The sequence below is a fragment of the Heloderma suspectum genome, chromosome 4 (assembly GCF_057233095.1).
Source record: "Heloderma suspectum isolate Gila_16-S chromosome 4, 16-S_ref, whole genome shotgun sequence".
Taxonomy (NCBI): domain Eukaryota; kingdom Metazoa; phylum Chordata; class Lepidosauria; order Squamata; family Helodermatidae; genus Heloderma; species Heloderma suspectum.
In genome coordinates, this window is record NC_139461.1 from 276,606,229 (window position 1) to 276,630,069 (window position 23,841).

The 23,841-nt window shown below is 44.3% G+C and overlaps 2 protein-coding genes across 3 annotated transcripts in view; both read right to left on the reverse strand.

The window, feature by feature from the left end:
- Positions 1-5,477, reverse strand: part of ARHGAP40 (Rho GTPase activating protein 40) — a 90,350-nt gene extending 84,873 nt beyond the window's left edge. The window contains exon 1 of one of the 2 annotated variants that reach the window (XM_084848376.1): positions 5,355-5,477. The gene's annotated coding sequence lies outside the window, so the exon portion shown is untranslated. Of the gene's footprint in view, positions 1-5,002; positions 5,329-5,354 lie in introns of those variants that run through there. The other variant, XM_084848377.1, reaches the window with a different exon arrangement.
- Positions 5,478-12,045: 6,568 nt separating this feature from the next.
- Positions 12,046-22,264, reverse strand: ADIG (adipogenin). The gene is made up of 3 exons (XM_084853934.1): positions 22,138-22,264; positions 14,964-15,265; positions 12,046-12,335 (listed from the first exon to the last, which is right to left on the reverse strand). The coding sequence occupies exons 1-3, from the start codon at positions 22,262-22,264 to the stop codon at positions 12,108-12,110; spliced, it is 657 nt and encodes a 218-aa protein (XP_084710060.1). The 3' UTR covers positions 12,046-12,107.
- Between the last annotated feature and the right edge of the window lie 1,577 nt (positions 22,265-23,841).

Sequence of the window (23,841 nt, forward strand, 5' to 3'; positions counted from 1 at the left end):
ATACCATACATGTTAGAAATGAGGCAGCATGACAACAGCAAGCGTTAATTAGCATTCATCTTAAACTTTCCCAGCATAGGCTAACAGCCCCACCTCGGAGGGGAAACAATCAGAACTTTCCCAGCACAGACACGTGTAAACATAGCCTCACTTCTCAGGCACATCCTAGGCCTGATAAGATTCAGAGCTCGTTAGCATGGAATGGGCTGAGGCAGCAATATCGACCTTTGACTCGTCTTACCAGCCAAGAGGCCCACTAGCAAGGGAATTGCACCAAAGCAGAAAGCATTATGGATCTCTAGGCCCCTCTAAAACTACAGGTGACTTGGTTACAGGCCTGGGGCCATTACACCTGGTCCCTTCCAGATGTTACATACTCCAGATGTTTCTGGGGACACCAGATTGGAAAAGGCTGCTCTGACAAGTGTCCTTCCACTGCACTTACTCACCTTTTTTTCTAAACTAAGAGGTCCTCAGTATCCTAATCTTTCCTCATGAAGGAGTTGATCCAGCCCCTTGATTGTTTTAATTGCCCTTTTCTGGTAATGCTATGATATCCCCCCCACACACACACACACACCTTTTTTATTTAAAAGAAGAAGAAAAGAAAAAGATGGTCCATGAATGTAATCAGATGTTGCAACAACCATTATAAGAGAAGTGATCCATGGTGCTGTTTACAAAATGAAAGAACCAGACCTCTTGGAGGAAGGACAGAGGACATCCTGTGCTTTTACAGCAACTCCCAAAGTACCATAACATTGCTTCTAATCACACAAGGCAGTGGCTCCTGTACAAATATGAGACACTAACTTCTTTAAAGAACTCAAATACTTGATATGAAGCTAGTCCAAAGCAAACTGCTGTTCTGTGAGTAGTCAGGCCTCTTGGCTCAAAGGGCACATCTGACAAGAAATTGGGCTGGTTCACATATAACAAGTACCCATATCTTGTTTAAATGAAACTCTGGATTGTTTCTCCCTCAACAACTCAGAGTGCTGGGTTCAGACATCACATGGCATTCCTGGGTTGTTTACTGAAGTGGAAGCGGCGAGCAGTCAAGAGGTTGCATGCTTGCTTGCTGCCGTGCAGTCCCAACTACCCATGGTTTAAACAAGCCATAGGCTATCATTACATGAGAACAAGGCCACTGTCTTAATCTACCAAAGGAAATATGCTAGAGTGAAGGACACCGCCATGCTAGCATTGCATCTTGGCTAATACTATCAAAATGCCCAAAGAGTGGGTATCTGTATGGAGAAAAGAAGATTCCAAGGAATAGCAAAAGCTCCCCTCAAACATTTCCCTCTTCCCCAGCTTTCAGACACAGCATACTGAAGTCCTATGTATAGGGATGGCCCAAGACATTTTTCTGCCTGAAACAAAGAACAAGATGGTGCCCCTTCACATTGCATATGCAAAAGTTAACTCAGAGGAAGGCAGCACGCAGACCGCAAACAGCCCCTGCTGCTCCCTAGATCAATTATTCAAAAGATATTTGTTTTTTAAAAAAATTAAGTGACATCTGTACTGGCTACAGAGCACCAAAAGGGCCAAAATTAGCTTGCAAAAAAGCTGATTTTGACCCTCTTTGGTGCTGCGAGGCCTCTATGGACACCTTTTTAAAATTATTTTTTGGCACTCGCAGGGGGATGCAGCCTGCGGTGGTGGTCGATGGGAGGGGGGAGTTAAAAATGGCCCCTGGACCTCCCAAGGTTGCCCACCCCTAAGAGAACTGGACAGGAAGTTCAATATTTTTTCAACACTGATAATGGGACACCGTCCTCCACTGCACCCAAAGGCAGCAGGCTAGCTTAAGGCACACGGCAGGCCACGTGGCACACAGCTCTCTCCTTCAACACCTTGCTGCCACCTCCGGCGACCACTTTGCTATGCCTAATGATAGGGCCAGCCCTGCCTCTGTAGCATGGATCAAATCCTTGCTCCCCTAATAATGGCCATGACACCTCCTCACCCCCCCCACTAGTTTTTTTTTTTCCTGGAGTCAGTGCAGGTCAGGGGTAGACAACCTGGTGCCCCTAGATGTTTTGGACTAAACTTCCCTCATCCCTGACCATGCTGCCTGGGACTGATGGGAATTGTAGTCCAAAGCATCTGAAAGGCACCAGGTTGCCTACCTTGGTGTAGCTGTACTACTTGTTGCTTAAAGGGCAAAGACAAACGTAAGATTAAGACAGAAATCACCGTGAGTCCTTCACTCACCATCTTCATCCCAGCTTCCTCCTGCTGTTGGAGTTTGTATGACAAACATACACAACAGCAAATCAAAAACTGATTCAGGCATCAATTATGTTCTCTGTACAGAAATCCATGGTGTACACAGTGGAGGCTGGTGACTCTGAAGCCAGTGGGGCGGTAGATCTGCTCCAGGTTTCAGTCAGAACTCTAAAGGAGCTATTGAAAGTAGCTCCTTGGATAGCTTTGCACACTGGATAGCTTCTTTAGAGTTCTGACTGAAACCTGGAGTGGATTCACCGCCCAACTAACATCCAAACATTACGAGCCTCTAGTGGGTGTATACACACATGCACGCACACATGCACGCACACATGCACGCACACACGCACGCACACACGCACGCACACACGCACGCACTTCATAGTATACCTGTAGAGGCTGCACACTTTATAGGGTCTCTATAGAAGTCAGAGCACATTACCAGCACTTCCTTTCTCCCCGAACAGGACTGAAGAGAACTCATTTATATATAGAACGAAATAAAACAGTGTAAACTGACTTGGATTCCTGCAGTGAGCAGGGGGTTGGACTCGATGGCCTTATAGGCCCCTTCCAACCCTACTATTCTATGATTCTATGAACTCAGGAAACCATCGTAGTAAGAACTAAACCTGCCCCAGATGACCCTATTGTCTAGAGAGAGAAGAAGGTTTCTCTACACACACCTGTGTCACAGACTGCAGTCATCCATTCCACAAAACCCAACCAGAGCCATTAAGAATTATAAGCTCTTACCTGCATAGCCCCACTTCTCCATCTCCTCAGCCTACCCAGTATTCTGGTGCATGTGTTTTTGGTCCCCACTAGTTTGTGCCAGAAAATATCTAAAATAGCCATATTAAGATGCAGACTTTCCTAATTTGGGGGAAGAGAGTTAGTACCTTAAGCCCGCGAGGATGACAATTTTTCCCCTTTAAAAGTGTTTTATTGTGTGTGTGTGGGGGGGGTGTTATAAATTGGGAATCACAGGATGAAGCTATGACAGGAAATCCTCCTGGACGTTTGACATATTGCCAAAGATAATAGACACAGGCTAAACTTGAGCTTGATTGATGAGAAGGAGTGAAGAGGGAGCAGATGTGTGATCTTGATAAACCAAGCCAGAGAATGCTGAAACATACAAGTGATACAACACTCCAAGCACTTGCAAGTGATAACTTTAAAAGGAACTATAGTGCAGTACTCTAGAAACCGCACTAGAATGATTCCTGTGTCAATTCTTCTCAGTCCTGCAGGAGAAAGACCACCAGTTGGCAATTATGGACTAGCTTCCACGTAGCTAGCACATGCCAACAAGAATTATATTTTACAGAGATTAATGTAGTTGCAGGATCGGACTCTGCTTCTTTAGTGTTTATTTATTCATTTGTCGTAGTTCTGTACTGCCTTTTTGAAACCTACATTGTTCTAAAAAATACAGTAAAACAGTAAGCAGATGAAAACATAATAAAGTAAAAGCAACATTAAGAACCATGAAAACAAATGCCATGCTCAAAAGGTGCATCGTGACCCTCTTTCTGACAGCAGAGAGGGGACCAGTCGCAGCTCCAAAGGGAGTTTCTGTATATCAAAGTAATCATTTTCTCAGCAAGGAAGAACTCTTCCTTCTAAGCACATTGCCTCCTGGCCATCATTCTGGCTAACAACTAGGGAGGCTTCAGTTCAAACAATTACACCATGTGTTTCTTATAAGGAGGAGTGGGGGGGGGAGGCTGCAACAACTAACGGTTCACTCATTTGCAGGGCAAACACCCAATTACAGCACAGTTGTCAGCTGACTGACACCACCAAATTGCTGGCTTATTACTTTACACAGGAAAAGAGGAGGAGAGGGAACTCATACACATCCTTCTATTATACCGGATTGCATTCCAAAGTTTTCTAGCTTCTTCCACAGCCCTTGAAAAGGGATGTAGTTTTGCATATCAGATCTTAAACTTGGATATTTTCTGATTTAAAATAGTTATATTCCCCCTTTCCACGAACCATGGTCAAGGCAGTTGACAACAATTATGCGAAAACATCAGTCATTCAAACTCCAGCTCAAAGTAGCAGCAAAACGCTATCAAAGAATATAGGATACAAGCGCCCCCTTCTTATGGTCCGATACTATGCATGCTTTACTCATCAAGTCAGCCTCACCAAGTTCAACGGGGCTTTATTCCCAAGCGGGTACAAACCGTAGAACCTTATAGCCCAAGATCCTAACTCGCGAGTTAGCCCTATTGAACATAGTGGTGCTTACTTCCAAGTAAACGTACATGGGATTGCACGGACAGGAACTCAAGCGGAAACATGGGGTTGTCTCTAGTATTAGCCCCATTTAAAGCAGAGTCGCTGAAATGATTAGGAGTTAAGTTAGTTATCCCATTCAATCCCATTCATTCCAATAGGTCTACTCTAGGTAGGTCTAACATTGGATACAACTCAATGGGTGCTTCAATTCCGCCCCAGTCTGCCAGATCAAAATGGCAAGAAGCCTGGGCTGTGGCGGATGATCTAAGAGACATCCCTTTTGGAAAAGGGGGCAAAAGGTTTAAAATAAAGATTTCATCTAACTTAAACCAGCCACACGCCCCCCCCCCCCGGCCCGGCTCAAGTTCTTCTCACAAGGGAAACGCCGCCACCGATTGAACACGATCCGCGTTTTCTGTCAGTTCCTCCAGAAAGTGTTCTTTAAAAAAAAAGAAAAAAAAAAAGCATCTCCCTCTCCGAGCCCAGCCGCACCAAAAGGAAGTATTACCTGCTGCTTTGCAGAAGCAAAGACACAAATCATATTCTTCCCACTAGAAGGAACGTTCTTTCTCTTTGATCTTGGTAGTAGACACGACCCGGGACGATTAAAAACAGCAGCAGCGAGACAAAAATAAACGTTCTCCGGGATGCCCCCGGCAGCAACAGGAGCAGCCGCTAAAACTCAGGGCGCCTCTTTTTGCCTAATATCCCAGCAATAAAACACACACCAACCACGGCGCGGATGCCCTTCCTACCACCACCACCACCCCCCCATCGCTCCGCTTCCATCCCCGCCGTCGCTGCCGCCCTTGGCAGCTCCTCTCCTGGAAGAACAAAGAGCGCGGGCCCCCTTCCCCTACCTGCTCCGTTCCTTCCAGCGGGCGCAAAGCGAGGCCGGTGCCAAAAGAGCGCCGCCGAGCCTCCAAACTCTCTTCGAAGCGCTTTAATTTGCGAGGGCGCCGCAGAGCGAACGCGTCTGAATGGACCCGGGGCCAAGGCAGGGAAGAGCAGGCGAAGGGTGGGCGGAGGCGGAGCGAGCAGAGGGAGAAAAACCGAGGCCAGACCAAGGCGGAGTCTCGAGCGCAGAACAGGGGCGCAGAAGGCGGACGACCCTAACCGCGTGTTGCGCGCAACGTACCGTTCGTGTGGATCTGCAACGTGGCGGGCGCGCGTTTTAAAACCGAGAGCAGCCGCAGGAGGGTGCCGTTCCGAGGACGAGAGGGGGTCAGCGTTTGCCTTTCCACGTTTTCTGTTCAAACTCGGGACTTCCTCCCACTCCGCGAAAGAGATAGAAGATGGGCGGGGACATGCACCCGTAACATTGGGGGCTGAGTTTAAACGGAGAGGGGGAATCTGAAGGGCAAAGGGGGAAGCATCCCTTCTCGCCTTGGCCCCCAAAGCCGGAGAAAGAAAACTCCCGAAATGACGAAAGATACGCGTATCAGTGGGCTGCGTGTAGTTTCGGAAGCCAGCGCTTAATCCGTCTTCCTTTGCTCCTCCCACAAGCCTGCCCTAGTTGCTATAGGAATAGGCTTTAAAGGGACCGTTGGAAACATCAGGGAGTAATTAAAACTTTGGCGTATTCCAAGCGGGGAGCGGCCTGTTGCTCAGGCATTTCAAATGAATTAGATAGGTTTATCTTTTCTTTTTAAAAACATATGTTATTGTATTTTTTCCATGACCCATTTTTTCTAAAAAAATGCTCTAAGTATTTGAATGATGCACAATTCTGTTGTTGTTGTTGTTTAGACAAGCATTTCTTGAAACTCTAAAAGTCTCAATAGATACAGCCTTCCCCAACCTGGTGCCCTCCAGATGCTTTGGACTACAGCTATAGCCAATGGTCAGGGATGATGGGTGTTGTAGTCTGAGCCATCTGGAGGGCACCAGGTTGGGGGAAGGCTGCAATAGAAGCTGGGCTAATAACAACACAGGACCAGAGTGACAGCATGAGTGCGAGGTATGACTGGAACTTTGTTGTTCAGTTGTTAAGTCGTGTACGACTCTTCATGACCCCATGGACCATAGCACGCCAGGCCTTCCTGTCCTCCGCTCTCTCCCAGAGCGTGCTCAAGTCCATATTCATTGCATCGGTGATGCTATCTAGCCATCCCATCCTCTGCTGTCCCCTTCTCCTTTTCCCTTCAGTCTTTCCCAAAATCAGGGTCTTCTCCAGTGACTTTTCTCTTCGCATTAGGTGGCCAAAATATTTGAGCTTCAGCTTCAGTATCTGTCCTTCCAATGAGCACTCAGGGTTGATTTCCTTTAGGATGGACTGATTTGACCTCCTTGCAGTCCAGGGGACTCGTAAGAGTCTTCTCCAGCACCATAGTTCGAAAGCATCAATTCTTCGGCGCTCAGCCTTCCATATAGTCCAGCTCTCACAGCCATACATTACTACTGGGAAAACCATAGCTTTGATTAGATGGACCTTTGTCAGCAAGGTGATGTCTCTACTTCTTACTATGCTGTCTAGGTTTGCCATAACTGTCCTCCTAAGGAGCAAGCGTCTTTTAATTTCATGACTACAGTCACCATCTGCGGTGATCTTGGAGCCCAAGAAAATAAAATCTGTCCGTGCTTCCATTTCTTCCCCTTCTATATGCCAGGAAGTCATGGGGCCAGATGCCATGATCTTAGTTCTTTTAATGTTGAGTGTCAAACCAGCTTTTGTACTCTCCACTTTCACCCTCAGCAAGAGGCTCTTTAGATCCTCTTCGCTTTCTGCCATTAGGGTGGTATCGTCTGCATATCGGAGGTTGTTGATAATTCTCCCAGCAATCTTAATTCCGACCTGTGATTCATCCAACCTGGCATTTCTCATGATGTGCTCTACATGTAAGTTAAATAAGCAGGGCGACAATATACAGACTTGTCGTACTCCTTTCCCAATTTTGAACCAATTAGTTGTTCCATGTCTGGTTCTTACTGTTGCTTCTTGACCCTCGTACAGGTTTCTCAGGAGACAGGTAAGGTGGTCTGGTACTCCCATCTCTTTAATGATTTGCCACATTTGGTTGTGATCCACACAATCAAAGGCTTTAGCATAGTCAATGAAGCAGAAATAGATGTTTTTCTGGAATTCTCTTGCTTTCTCCATGATCCAGCGAATGTTGGCGATTTGATCTCTAGTTCCTCTGCCTCTTCGAAACCCAGCTTGTACTTCCAGTAGTTCTCGGTTCGCATACTGTTGAAGCCTAGCTTGTAGGATTTTGAGCATCACCTTGCTGGCATGTGAAATGAGCGCAATTGTGTGGTAGTTTGAACACTCTTTGGCGTTGCCCTTCTTTGGAATTGGAATGTAAACTGACCTTTTCCAGTCTTGTGGCCACTGTTGAGTGTTCCAGATTTGTTGGCTTATTGAGTGCAGCACTTTAACAGCATCATCTTTTAGGATTTTAAATAGCTCAGCTGGAATACTGTCATCTCAGCTAGCTTTGTTGTTAGTCATGCTTCCTAAGGCCCATTTGACTTCACTCTCTAGGATGTCCGGCTCAAGTTCAGTGACCGCACTATCATGGCTATCAGGGACATTAATCTTATATACATTTGCTCAGACATAAGCCCCCACAAGGGCTCAAAAACAGGAGTAGTCATAGAGTGTCTAGGAGGTGCCATTACAAATTGCAGGGACAGGCACATGTGAGTGAATGATCATCCTGGCAAAACAATTTCCTGCATACAGAAAACTAGTATGTCAGGCAGAAGGGTCCTAAGCTAGCTTTAGCTCATGTGACACACTAGTTTTTTTTAAGTGTAGGAATGGTTTTTGTAGGGCAGTATTTCATCATGGGCAGCACCTGTCTCTGAAGTGGTGCAATCCAGATACAGGTTTATCTTATCTGCTGTTTGTGAGAACTAGGCCTAAAGACTTACACATGCACAAAAGTATTCATACTACTTAATAGGATTGCCCTAACTAAAGATTACATGCAAGTACAGGTAATGACAGTCAACCCTTTTATTAGTTTAAAAAAGAGAAATGCTGCTTCTATTTTGAGGGGTGGGGTGGAGATTATACCTGGCCTGTCATTACTCAGCTCCAAATCACCCATCCAAACAGCTTTTCACACCACGGAGATCCAAAACACATTTTCTCTCATGGCAGGAATCCTGTGTTTGGGTTAAAGTAGTGTGTGTGTGTGTGTGTGGTGGGGATTTGGGTTTGAGAGATAATTACTAGGCCAAAGCTACCCCTGTAGTCTTCACAGCTGAGTGCAGATTTTAGCCTAGATCTAATTTATTTAGGGAGCAATCCTATATCCCTTAGACAGCATCTGGGGACATAGGATTTTTTGGATTCCTGGCTCTGTGCTTGAAGACAGAGCTCCAAGCTTGGAGCCAGGAAACTACATTCCCCCACCATGCCCCTCCCCGCTGGCGCAGAGAGAACTGCACCAGCTTCCTCTCTATGCTCGGTAGGCCAGGGCAGCTGGCTTATGCCTTTTCCTATCACTCCCCAAGCCTCCTTGCCTCCCCCTCTCTGAAGCCTCTGTTACACAGACAAAGCTGCCCATCTATTTAAATGTGGCACAGGAGGCACCTTGCGCCTCCCTCTCTGCATAGGATACTCGTAAGCCAGGTGCTTACAAGTACCAAGGGCACAACCCATAGGATTGTGCCCTTACAGTATTTATAGGGGCAGCCCAAGACATTTTGCTGCCTGATGCAGGGCAGCAAATGGTGTCGCCCCACAAGTCAAGATACACAGTACCCAAGGCTACCTGAGGCAGAAAATTCCACAAGCACCACAAGCAATAAAAATGCAACAACACACTAAATAACAGCTTGCTGCCCTGTCATGTCACCCATCATTAGCTGTCTGAGGTGGCTGCTTCATTCTGCTTCTAGTGGTAGGGTCATCCCATAACAAGAGTTCCCAGTGAAGCTTCTACAGGGTAACCCAGATGATCACAGGGCTGGAGCAACTCCCATTTGAGCAAAGGCAGTAATACTTGGGCCTAGAATCATAGAATAGTAGGGTTGGAAGGGGCCTATAAGACCATCGAGTCCAACTCCCTGCTCAATGCAGGAATCCAAGTCAGAGCATCCCTGACAGATGGCTGTCCAGCTTCATCTTGAATGCCTCCAGTGTGGGACAGCCCACTACTTCCCTAGGTAATTGGTTCCATTGCTGTATTGCTCTAACAGTCAGGACGTTTTTCCTGATGTTCATCTGGAATCTGGCTTCCTGCAACTTGAGCCCGTTCTTCTGTGTCCTGCACTCTGGGATGACTGAGAAGAGATCCTGGCCTTCCTCTCTGTGACAACCTTTCAAGTACTTGAACAGCACTATCATATCTCCCCTCAGTCTTCTCTTCTCGAGGCTAAACATGCCCAGTTCTTTCAGTCTCTCTTCATAGGGCTTTGTTTCCAGTCCCCTGATCATCTTCGTTGCCTTCCTCTGAACCTTTTCCAGCTCGTCTGCATCCTTCTTAAAGTGCGGTGCCCAGAACTGGACACAGTACTCCAGATGAGGCCTAACTGGTGTTGAGTAGAGGGGAACTAGTACTTCCCAGGATTACTTACTTGCCTTTTTTATCATCGGGGGGGGGGGGGGAAAGCAAGTAAGAGGAATATGAAAATTATGCATGGTGCGGAAAAAGTGGATAGAGTTTTTTCTCCCTGTTTCATCATACTACTTGTAATACTCATAATTTATTTATTTATTTATTACATTAATATCCCGCCTTTTTTCCTCCCTGAGGAACCCAAGGCAGCGTACATAGACCTTCTCCGTTCTATCCTCACAACAACCATCCTGTGAGGTGGGTTGGGCTGAGAGTCTGTGACTGGCCTAAAGTCACCCAGTGAGCTTCCATGGCTGAGTGGGGACTAGAAGCCAGATCTCTCGACTCCCAGTCCAATACTCCAGCCACTACACCACACTGGCTCTCCTTTGTAATCCTTTGTAAGTCACTTCAGGATGTGTTCAGGTATATAAATATTGCCAATAATAATAAAAATAATAGACCCCAGGGTCATTTTATAAAATGGACTGTTGGGCGATTCAGGGAAGATAGAAGAAAGTACTGCCTTGAACAGCACATAAAATATGGATTCACTACCACAAGATGTAGAGATGGCCACTCACTTCAAAAGGGGAGAAAATAAATTTATGGAAGATAGATGGCTACTATGTATTATTTCTGGTATCAGACATAGCACGCCTCTTGGTACAAGTCAGAGAAGACAAACAGTAAGGTGCTACTTCAGTTATGGCCTGTTTGTAGGCTGCCCATAAGCAGCTGGTTGGCCATTGTGGGAATAGAATGCTGGACTAGATAGGCTTTTGGTCTGATCCAGCACTGCTCTGCTCATGTACTCCAACCACCACACGCTTCCACAGGTAGCTTCTTATTTTTTATACTGGCCAGGAATATAAAATAGGTCAATCACTTGGCAGTACTCATGTCCACCACTGTATATCTCATACATCAGAACCCTCTCTGGAAGGTACCACAGAGAGTAGTTAGATTTAACTGAAAGCACAAGACATCAAAGAGTATTACTGAATAAAAGACCATGCAGGGATATAGATTTTAGTTAAGATTTAGCTGAAATCTCTCCAGAAGCAACTGTCACATATTGCCAGAACAAACAATTTCACCACTTCAGGAAGTTCACGGAAAGTTTGGAAGCTTTTGACACTAACCACACTAACATCCATGCAGACAGAACACTACCTTATGTTAAGCTCCCCACAAAGGGGAAAGATGACATTTTTTAAAAAAACAGGCAAGCAAGGGCACCCAGTTCTGGCTCACTTCTGCTTTTGTAACCATAGTTAAACAATCAAGAATCATGTCTGTGTAACTATGGTCAGGGCCAATGGTCAGGGATGTGGGAGTTGTAATCCAAAATACCTGGAGGGCACCTGGACACCTACCCCTATGTGCACTCAACTGACAAGGAAGTGACCTGGAATAGTTAAACATTCCAGTGTGTTTTTAAAGCTATCAGATTGAGTTATTCCTAGGAAAAGATTAATCTGGAGCATTGGGCAGGACACGTTTTTACCAACTGTGTATCAGCAACAGTAGGTGAGTGGGAGGAAGCAGCTGATAACCACAGGGGAGGAGTTAAGGAATGAAAGTGTATTGATCTAGAGGGCAAGATATTCAACTGTATCATCCTTTCATTAATACTCTTTAAAAATTAGCATTTAAGTGGTAATAGACATTTATTGTCTGAAACGTTGTAGAAGTGGAGTGGGTGGGGGAGAGATTCTCTTTACTTGCAGAAGTAAAGAGAATGGTTAGCCTGATTTTTATTTTATATATATATATATATATATATATATATATATATATATGAGCCTCTTTATCCGGATATAACAATGTCATGTGATGAATTTGGCCCAAGATAAGAACCAGCCAACAGTCTAATATTTAGCTCAAGTACTTGTTTTTGTATGGAAAATCTGACGTGAAGAAACACGCAATGTCCCCTTGCCCATCTCTGAAAAAAAAGATACATACAATTGAGAAAAGGTAATTAAACTCTGTCCAGTAGTCCCCTAAGAAATAAATGACGATTACACACATGCATCACTCTTCCTTTGTTTGGTGGTGTAACTGTATTTTATTTCTCCCCAGACCACATCATTAGCCCTAGAGATTCTTTCTCTCTTGCTTCCCCAAAATGGAAGATGATAGAGCACAGATTTCTTGCTGCAGGGAATTCATGATTGTCACAGGCTTTTCACTCAGCCAGCCAATGAGTCGATATATATGGATAACCAAAGATGAAGGAAGCACCTGGATTCGCACAACATTAGAGATCTCAAGCAACTGGCACAGAAGGCTGAAGAGGAGAGAGATCAGCAGAGCGCACAGCAGCTAAGAACGAACAACATCCCAGTAAGGAATATTCTTTGGAATCATATTTATCAACTTGTCTCCCATTTTTCCCCCCACCGGCATTAAAAGCAGTTAAACTAAGATCATCATGCACAAAACAATTACAGGGCAACAAAACTAAAGAACTATTTTCCATGTGATTGTTCTTGAGACTGTTTTCAGGCACAGTGAATAACTGTGCACAGTCCGCTTAAGTACAACCCAGCATCTCTACTCACTTTCCCCCCAGCACATTTTTGGGCTGCAACTTCCATCAGCATAGCCAGCACTGAAAGCTCATGGGTGTAGCAGGCTGTCAAGGTTCCACTTATGACCTGGACCCCCTGAGCAACTCCTTAAGGATCTCTTGCCTCCTTAAGGTCCCGCTTCCTTTTTTTAAGCTTCCCCTTCCCAGTAACATGGGGTTAGGCTGCAGCAAGAGCAAAGCAGAGACAGTCAAAGCCGGAAGTGAAAGCAGAGTCTGAGCAGGAAGAAGCAGCCTAGAAAAGTATAAGGGCAGCTAGGGTAAAGGAACTTGCGTGTTGCGGCTTTTCTTTTAATGCCTTTTGCATCACTCAGCCCTGTTGTGTAAATACCTGTAGTTGTAATTTGTTTGCTTTAAATCTACTAGTAAACTGTTGTGGTTAAACCGTGTGTCTAGAGTGTCAGTCACCCCATGTCTACAGCCTAAACCCCACATTATTGGGAAGGGGAAGTTTAAAAGAAGGAAGGAGGGACTCTTAAGGAGGCAAGAGATCCTTAAGAAGTTGCTCAGGGGGTCCAGGTCGTAAGTGGAACCTTAACACAGGCCAATAGCATCTGGAGGGCCATAAGTTGCCCATCCCTGGACTAGGAGATCCCGGTTTAATAAACCTGTTATATTACCAACACCTGTGTGGAGTGCCTATGAGTAGTCAAGGTTGAACTGACAGCACCGGGGAATTAAAGAGCCAATTGTGGCAGCTCCGTCTGCTGCTATAGGACAAATGCAACAATAGCAAAAATAGTTATGATAGGGAAAGACCAAAACCAGGCCCTGTGTAACATACAAGGGAACAGTTTGCCCTACTAGAGGCAGGTCTTCAGTCAAGGATGTGGCTAAGCAATGTGTGACTTGCCATCCCGCCTGCTCCTGATCACATACGGCTCTATCCTCTAGTATACTCAGTCATCCTTCCCCTTTCTAAGTCCATCAGGCTTTCTCATGGTCTCCTTATTTTTCTGGACCATTTCTTCAAAACTTCTTGTCCTAGGGCCCCTTTCCTCCCTTGGCCTTGTGCTGCTTCAAGCCCCTTGCTTCTCAAGGCCCCGTCCCTCCATTCGCTCAGCAGATAGCAGCTACTGTCTGCCCCCACCCCTCCATGATGTGAGGCCAGCTCAGCCAATCACGGAGATATCATCACCATTACAAGGTAAACATGTGTTCCTTCTACACCTTAAGACTGGGTTCCCCATGCAGTGCCTGTGGGCACCATGACACCCATGGGGACCTCCCTCAGTCCCCACAAATCTCTCCCCTCCCGGCCCCCTTAAAAAAAAAATTTGTAAGGAGAAACCTTGGAAAATGTTAGGGCAATCTTCTTTCCCTCCCTTTCTAGCCTAGCTCTTTTTCTCCTCTCTTCCTCTTTGCTTTCCTATCTTCCCCTCCCTCCCAGCCTCTAACCTTGATGCTGCTCTCCCCCTTCACCACCTCTTTAACTCACTTTTGACTAGCCAGGCCTCCGCAGCAGCCATTATGTGACCAGCCACATCCACTGTGGGAGCCATTTTGTGGTGACACACACAGCAGTTTCTCAAATTCCCAAATGTGAGCACAGGTCCAAAAAGGTGAGGGATCCCTAACCTTTTAGACAGACAGTAGTGCAGACAGTGGTGCAGCATGGTTGGACCTCAGGGCCAAAGTCCAGGGCCCACAGCTCAGGGATCCCCAAACAGATCACCCAGAGACCAGCAGCAAACAGACCCATCTGGGGCAGTATGGGCATGCTGGAGCCCACTAGGGCTGGCTGTCGCAGCATCCTTTCTTTCATTTTATTTCTAAATGCACTTTATAGTCTGGGGCAGCTAGCTGGGCATGTACATGGTTGGAGATTTATGTAATCCCTACTGATCACCGATTTTTATAATTCCTGGAGACTAACTGAACAACAACAACAAACTCACCCCAAGATGCCCACCCACCCAAGAACTGGAAGGTAGCATTGCATGAGATTGATACTCAAAGCTGGATCAAAGTCACCAAAATGAGTATGTCTGAACTATATGCATACTCTGTTTTATCTGCACATTCACCATTGCAAGCCCCTAGAATTGCTGACAATATTCAGGGGAATTTAAGAAGCAGTTATGGGTTTGTGCAGTAACACGAAGAGAAAGGTGGTGGAAACCTGAGTTCCTGTGCTACTATTACCTCCTTGGGGGTTTAATTATATAGGATGCAAACTCCACTAATTTCAACGGGACTTGAAACTCTGATCTCAAACCCATTACTCCTTGATCTGGGAAGGATTAACTTCTAAAAGCATAGTTCTCTAGGCAAGATGGCAGGGAGCTCTGGCACTTATCTAAAAAGTAATATGGCTACTACTAAGAAGTAGGCTACTTATCTTAAGAAGTAGTACTACTTACCATCAGTGTGTTATATAAAGAATGTTTCTCAAAGCAATACTGTTTTACACACTGGTCCAGTCTGTCTGAAATAATGGCAGAGAGACCTTTTCCCCGGACTGTGTCTTTTGAACTCAAATAGGCAGGCTTGGGTCCCATTTTTTTCAGAGGTGGAGTCATCCTCATACCACTTTTTGAGGCTCTTCTGGGTATCTTACTTTCGCTGTCACCTCCTCTGGATTCATTCTCAGAATGGAAGTCAGCATTCCCATCAGAATTATCAGAGGGTGGCATATTTATTTCTTTAGTGATGGGCTTGTGGGCTGAAAAGGAATTACTGGGTTAATATTTTTTCGGAAAAACAACAGGGAAAAGCAACATGGTAGAAAGTAGATGGACATTTTTACCCAGAATGCAGAAACAGCATCACTGAACTTGGCTCTGTTATTATGATTTCAGAAATGCATCAACTTTGTGAAAGAAGATAATTTCCCCCTTTAGATACCATTTTGGAAGAGTTAATCAAGAGTTAAATCAGACTCCTGGTCTCCACACAGACACACAATGGGCAGTATCTTATACTCCCCCCATCCCATGCTAGTGGAACAGAACACTAGTGCAATAGGAACTAGTGGTTCTTGAAACAAGTGGAAACGCTCATTCCTGGTATGGGGTACGTCAGCAGAGCTGTCCCATTCTGGAAATAAGCATTTTCTAGAGTTATTTCAAGAATTGCTAGTTCCTGTTGTGCTAGCAGTTCATTCTGCAGCCGCAACAGAACCAGTGAATGGTGTAGTGGTGAGAGTGTTGGACTGGGAGCCGGGAGATCTGGGTTCTAGTCCCCACATGGCCATGGAAGGTCACTGGGTGATTTTGGGCCAGTCACAGGCCCTCAGCCCAACCTACCTCACAGGGTTGTTGTTGTGAGAATAAAATGGAGGAGGAGGAGGATAATGTAAGCCACCTTGGGTTCCTTGCTAGAGGAAAAAAGGTGGGATATAAATGCAACAAATAAATAAAAATACTGAAGTGTGTGTGTATATATATATATATATACACACACACACACACACACACAATATATATATATATTTGTGTGCACATGTGCGCGCGTGCACACACACACACACGAAGTCTAGGTCTTATATCTGTCTTGCTCCAGTGACAAGAAGTGGGCTTTATAATTGCAAATTTTCAGTAACTTTCAAGGTAACAAATGAAGAATCCATATAATTATTTCAAAAAAGTGGCAAACTCACATACCCAACACCGAAGAGATATTTCTGATTAATATAGTGGTGAGAGCCTCTTGTTGAGGGTGAAAGTAAAGAGTGCAAAAGCTGGTTTGAAACTCAACATTAAACAAACTAAGATCATGGCATCTGGCCCCATCACTTCTTGGCATATAGAAGGGGAAGAAATGGAAGCAGGGACAGATTTTATTTTCTTGGGCTCCAAGATCACCGCAGATGGTGACTATAGCCATGAAATTAAAAGACGCTTGCTCCTTGGGAGGAAAGCTATGGCAAACCTAGACAGCATAGTAAGAAGCAGAGACATCACCTTGCCGACAAAGGTTCGTATAATCAAAGCTATGGTTTTCCCAGTAGCAACGTATGGCTGTGAGAGCTGGACTATAAGGAAGGCTGAGCGCCCAAGAATTGATGCTTTCGAACTGTGGTGCTGGAGAAGACTCTTATGAGTCCCCTGGACTGCAAGGAGGTCAAACCAGTCCATCCTAAAGGAAATCAACCCTGAGTGCTCATTGGAAGGACAGATACTGAAGCTCCAATATTTTGGCCACCTAATGCGAAGAGAAAACTCCCTGGAAAACACCCTGATGCTGGGAAAGATTGAAGGCAAAAGGAGAAGGGGACGGCAAAGGATGAGGTGGCTTGATAGCATCACCGATGCAATGAATATGAACTTGAGCACGCTCCGGGAGAGAGCGGAGGACAGGAAGGCCTGGCATGCTATGGTCCATGGGGTCACGAAAAGTTGGACATGACTTAACGACTGAACAACAACAACAACGACATTTTAACGATCACTTTTCACAACTGAGCCCAAGCTACACTGCAGACAAGTTGATCTTGAGCCAAGTTTAAACCCAGTGTTCTGAGTGACCCCTCATATACGTGTACTTGCAAGAACACCCAATAAAATCAGTGCTCACCATTATTCAAGTACAAATGTTGCTGACATACCGTTCTCCAGCAGTGTCATTCAAAATACTATGATTAGATAAACCACTTGTGCATAATTTACAGACAAATCCTAGGCACAGATTTACACAAAAGCAAGTCCCAGTGCCTTAACTGGAGCTTACTCCCTGGTGTGCATAAGAATCTAGGTTTCACAGCACAATCCTATATATGTAAAAAATAGGTCCCATTGAGTTTGATGGGGCTTACTCCCAGGTAAGTGGGTTTAATAATAACTGTTTCTGTAATTGCTGAAGAATTGCTCTATATATCTGACAGCGTGCACTAATAATTTTGGAGTTGCGGCATGTACAAAATAGGCATCTTTTAACAGTACCATTCTACTCTTCATATGCTAACACACGCAGTCTTATCCCCATAGCAGTAGTTCCACCCTAAAGAGACATTGTGCTACCATGACTCTTCCTGATCCTCAAACATACCAGGATATTTCAAACCAAGCATAGCGGACCTTTTACTTACATAGTTAGAAATTAGTGGCCATTCAAGCGTGCTGTCCCTTGATATGATTAGACTAGAAAAGTACCATTTTAGAAGCCTTTCTCCCAGAGCATCTAGCCATGGGATCCCAAGAGTCTTTGGTTTCTGCCTCAGGAAATCTGTATCAACAGGACAATAAAGTGGTAAATCCCTCATTTTACAGAAAAGGAAGAAGCCTGGGATGCCTTTGGAGGTACAGACTAGAAGCACAATGCTCCCCATGCCCTGTTAATTTTACAGACTGCAAAATTACTTGAACTATATGTGTTGCAGTCTCAAGACTGTCTTTCAAAAATACATGAGGAGTTAAAAAAGACATAAAGCAGAAAGCTAAACAACTTGGATCATGGAATAGCAGAACATTCTTATACATCTGAGTCAGCTCTGGACATTTCTGCTTAAGTGGCTAATTGTATAATGTAGAAGGGATCAGATGTGAATGTTTAGGAACTTTTCTAGTACTTCTGTTTTTAAGTGAAGTTGTTTCTACACCTATTAGGATAGTCATACTTGTTACCTGTTTATCCGTCATAGGATAGTTAAAAACACTGTATGATTTTAGAGTTTAGTCAAAAGAGAGATGACTATACCAAACCCTCTGCCTACTTCAGTACTGGTTATTATGATATTAATAAATAACACACTTAAAATAGCTTGAAATTATATTTCATTCCCCCTTCATGGATCACTGCCTTGTTGTGGCGAAGGGGCTTGCGTAACTCAGTGAAGCCATAAGCTATGCCGTGCAGGGCCACCCAAGACGGACAGGTCATGGCAGAGAGTTCTGACAAAATGTGGTCCACTGGAGAAGGAAATGGCAACCCACTCCAGTATTCTTGCCAAGAAAACCCCATGGAACGTATCACAAGGCTAAAAGAGATGACGCCGGAAAATGAGCCCCTCAGGTCGGAAGGTGTCCAATATACGGCTGGGCCAAAGCCAAAAGGACACTCAGCTGTGGATGTGTCTGGTGGTGAAAAGAAAATCCGATGCTGTAAAGAACAATATTGTTTAGGAACCTGGAATGTCAGATCAATGAATCAAGGTAAGCTGGAGGTGGTCAAACATGAGATGGCAAGATTGAACATCGACATCTTGGGAATCAGCGAACTAAAATGGACAGGCATGGGCGAATTTAATTCAGGTGACCATCATATCTACTATTGTGGGCAAAAATCCCTTAGAAGAAATGGAGTAGCACTCATAGTCAACAAAAGGGTGGGAAAAGCAGTACTGGGGTACAATCTTAAAAATGATAGAATGATCTCAGTACGAATCCAAGGCAAACCATTCAACATCACAGTAATTCAAGTCTATGCCCCAACCACTGAGGCCGAAGAAGCTGAGGTTGATCGGTTCTATGAAGACCTACAACACCTTCTAGAACTAACACCAAAAAAAGATGTCCTCTTCATCATAGGGGATTGGAATGCTAAAGTAGGAAGTCAAGAAATCACCGGGATAACAGGCAGGCATGGCCTTGGTGTACAAAATGAAGCAGGACAAAAGCTAATAGAGTTTTGCCAAGAGAACATGCTGATAATAGCAAACACTCTTTTCCAACAGCACAAGAGGCGACTCTACACATGGACGTCACGAGATGGTCAATATCGAAATCAGATTGATTATGTCCTTTGCAGCCAAAGATGGAGAAGCTCCATACAGTCAGTAAAAACAAGACCTGGAGCTGACTGTGGCTCAGATCATGAGCTGCTTCTTGCAAAATTTCGGCTTAAATTGAAGAACGTCGGGAAAACCACTAAACCGTTCAGGTATGACCTAAATCATATCCCTGATGAATATACAGTGGAGGTGAGGAATAGATTTCAGGGATTAGACCTGATAGACAGAGTGCCTGAGGAACTATGGACTGAGGTCCGTAACATTGTTCAGGAGGCAGCAACGAAATCCATCCCAAAGAAAAAGAAATGCAAGAAAGCCAAGTGGCTGTCTGATGAGGGTAGCTGAGGAAAGAAGGGAAGCGAAAAGCAAGGGAGAAAGGGGAAGATATACCCAACTGAATGCAGAGTTCCAGAGAATAGCAAGGAGAGACAAGAAGGCCTTCTTAAATGAACAATGCAAAGAAATCGAGGAAAACAACAGAATGGGAAAGACTAGAGATCTCTTCAAGAAAATTGGAGATCTCAAGGGAACGTTTTGTGCAAAGACGGGCATGATAAAGGACAAAGAAGGCAGGGACCTAACAGAAGCAGATGAGATTAAGAAGAGGTGGAAAGAATACACAGAAGAACTATACAGGAAAGATCTGAATGTCCCTGATAGCCATGATAGTGCGGTCACTGAACTTGAGCCGGACATCCTAGAGAGTGAAGTCAAGTGGGCCTTAGGAAGCATTAGTAACAACAAAGCTAGCGGAGATGACAGTATTCCAGCCGAGCTATTTAAAATCCTAAAAGATGATGCTGTTAAAGTGCTGCATTCAATATGCCAACAAATCTGGAACACTCAACAGTGGCCACAAGACTGGAAAAGGTCAGTTTACATTCCAATTCCAAAGAAGGGCAATGCCAAAGAGTGTTCAAACTACCGCACAATTGCGCTCATTTCACATGCCAGCAAGGTGATGCTCAAAATCCTACAAGCTAGGCTTCAGCAGTATGCGAACCGAGAACTACCGGAAGTACAAGCTGGGTTTCGAAGAGGCAGAGGAACTAGAGATCAAATCGCCAACATTCGCTGCATCATGGAGAAAGCAAGAGAATTCCAGAAAAACGTCTATTTCTGCTTCATTGACTACGCTAAAGCCTTTGATTGTGTGGATCACAACAAACTGTGGCAAATTCTGAAAGTGATGGGAGTACCAGACCACCTTACCTGTCTCCTGAGAAACCTGTACGAGGGTCAAGAAGCAACAGTAAGAACCAGACATGGAACAACCAATTGGTTCAAAATTGGGAAAGGAGTACGACAAGGCTGCATATTGTCACCCTGCTTATTTAACTTATATGCAGAGTACATCATGAGAAATGCCGGGTTGGATGAATCAGAGGTCGGAATTAAGATTGCTGGGAGAATTATCAATAACCTCCGATATGCAGACGATACCACCCTAATGGCAGAAAGCGAAGAGGATCTAAAGAGCCTCTTGTTGAGGGTGAAAGAGGAGAGTGCAAAAGCTGGTTTGAAACTCAACATTAAAAAAACTAAGATCACGGCACCTGGCCCCATCACTTCCTGGCATATAGAAGAGGAAGAAATGGAAGCAGTGACAGATTTTACTTTCTTGGGCTCCAAGATCACCGCAGACGGTGACTGTAGCCATGAAATTAAAAGACGCTTGCTCCTGGGGAGGAAAGCTATGGCAAACCTAGACAGCATAGTAAGAAGCAGAGACATCACCTTGCCGACAAAGGTCCGTCTAATCAAAGCTATGGTTTTCCCAGTAGTAATGTATGGCTGTGAGAGCTGGACTATAAGGAAGGCTGAGCGCCGAAGAATTGATACTTTCGAACTGTGGTGCTGGAGAAGACTCTTACGAGTGCCCTGGACTGCAAGGAGGTCAAATCAGTCCATCCTAAAGGAAATCAACCCTGAGTGCTCATTGGAAGGACAGATAATGAAGCTGAAGCTCCAATATTTTGGCCACCTAATGCGAAGAGAAAACTCCCTGGAAAAGACCCTGATGCTGGGAAAGACTGAAGGCAAAAGGAGAAGGGGACGGCAGAGGATGAGATGGCTAGATAGCATCACGGATGCAATGAATATGAACTTGAGCACGCTCCGGGAGAGAGCGCAGGACAGGAAGGCCTGGCGTGCTATGGTCCATGGGGTCACGAAGAGTCGGACACGACTGAACGACTGAACAACAACAACAACATATTTCATTCTCTTTTCCATAACAAGTATCTCAAGTACAGCCCACATTCCATAGTCAGGCAAAACCTTTATTAGGACCAACCAAACATGTAATGTATTTCGGAATGTTTCTTACGAACCAGAACTTTACTTTGTTTCAAGTAGAATCATGTCTTACAGAAGCTTACAGAAATGTATGTTTCTTGAAGACATGTCCAAGCCTGATATTCAGTATGAAATGAAGAGATTATAAAACAGATAAAAGGAACTAGCCACAGAAATATAAGTGAAACATTGCCTCCTCAATTGTATTAACTATCCCTTTCCAGCCACCCTGTTGGTTCTTTCATTAATAATGGTTAGATTTACTGATACAGGTTTCAAATTAATTGCAAAGCATATTTGGGTATACACTTACTAAGAAAGACAACATGTTTAAGTTATCTTAAAAGCAATCAGTTAAAAACAAAATATACTATAGTGCTATGAAGATTATTTAGTGTTACTTTTAAACTGCTTGAATTTCCAACAGCACCTAAGAAAAGCATTTAGTTTCTCTACAAGATTATCAGCATTAAGCTAAAAATAGTTTTGTGTCCCAATGCTTTAAAGAGAAAGCTAAACCTAAGCCTTAATACACATGCACATCTTAGCTATTTTGTAGGAAGACTTACCTTCATGAAGTAGATGTTGAAGCCAGAAAACCAATAAGAGCAATAATATCCCAAAGGGCAAACAAAACCAAAAGAAGAGAAGAGGAAACGTTAGATCATTGATTAAAGGGACCAAGGGGTACTTCATTCTTGCTTCAAAATCCAGCCGAGCTGCCTGTGCACATGTTTTACTAAATACTTGCCACTGCTACACTAAACACCCTTTGGTAACTGCACTCTCTTATTACATCACAGCATGAATCACAAAGCAGCTATGCAAGCATTCCAACATAGCTGCTTTAAAAGAAGGGTTCAATCCCATTAAGGGAGGAACAAAACAGATTAGAGAAACTGCAGTTCACCTGGTATAATGCCACCTCCTGCACTTTCATTAGAAACAACAAATTAATGGAAAAATAACAAAGAGTTCCCCAAATTCCTTTATAGACTATTGATGGCCAGATACTAATGTGGCAGTTCTAAAAGTGTTTAGATGGAAATAATCCCACTGAAATCAATACATCATATTTCCAAGTAAAACCACTTAGGAGAACTAAGCCAAGGTGTGTAACAACACAATCATCCATGCTTGTTTTCCACTGTGTTCAATGGGGCTTACTCCCAGATAGCTCTGCATTCCATTGCAACCTTGCAGTCAAATTTTATGCTAAGTGCAACAAGCAAATTGATTTGTTTGCCTACTTGTGAGTAAGAGCGCGTAGGGTTATTCTGCAAGGCTGCAGTCCTGAACATCCTAGCATGGAAATACTAGTAATGTTAATGAGACTGAATTCCAAGTAAATGTAGTTAGTCCTGAATTATATGTCTTGTTAAAGAGAATAATGATCTTAATGTGAACACTGAGAGTGACCAAATGTAAAGGACAAAAGGGCCCCTGTTCCACTAATACTTGTGTACAAAAGAATAAATCAGCTCTGGTTCCACTAGCAGCTTTATAGCTTACAAAAATTACAAAGATGCAGAGAGTACCAGGGAGCTCAATTTCTGAAGATGAGGTATTGTTTCCACTATTTTCCACAGAGAATGTGAATATGGAATGTCTTGAATAAGGTTGCCAACTTTTCAACTTACCTCTACAGCTATCTAGGTAAACAGCAGTTTGATCTGCAGCAATAAGAAATTGATACTATTTAGCCTCCATGACAGTGTGGTGTAGCGGTTAGAAGTGTTGGACTGGGACTTGGGAGACCTGGGTTCAAGTCCCCAATTGGCCATGAAGCTCACTGCTTGACTTTGGGCCAGTTACTTACTCCCAGCCTAACTTACCTCACAAGGCTGTTGTGAGGATAAAATGGAGAGGAGGAGCATGTATACTGCCTTTGGCTCATTGGAGGAAAAAGTGGAATATAAATATAACAAATTTTAAAAATGCCATGGAGAGCTTCACTTCCTGATTTCTGCATATCAGATCTTTGTGGAAGGGACAGATGCAGGAGAGTGAATGCATTTGTGGCCCTTCAGCAACTTGAAGCACAAATGGGTCCTGTCACAAAATGTTGTGGTATGCCTATTCACAATGCCAGCCATGCCTTCTTTCAAAATACTCCATTCCACACACATACCCAACACTGTTTTCCACTTAACCGTCATTCCTCACTGAAGGTCTTTCCCCAGCCCTTACGGTTTTTCTTTCTAAAGAAGTTTGTACTTCTGCAAATCTTGGGGTTCCCCCAAGTCTCCTGTTACCTCCTTGTTGTGCATGGA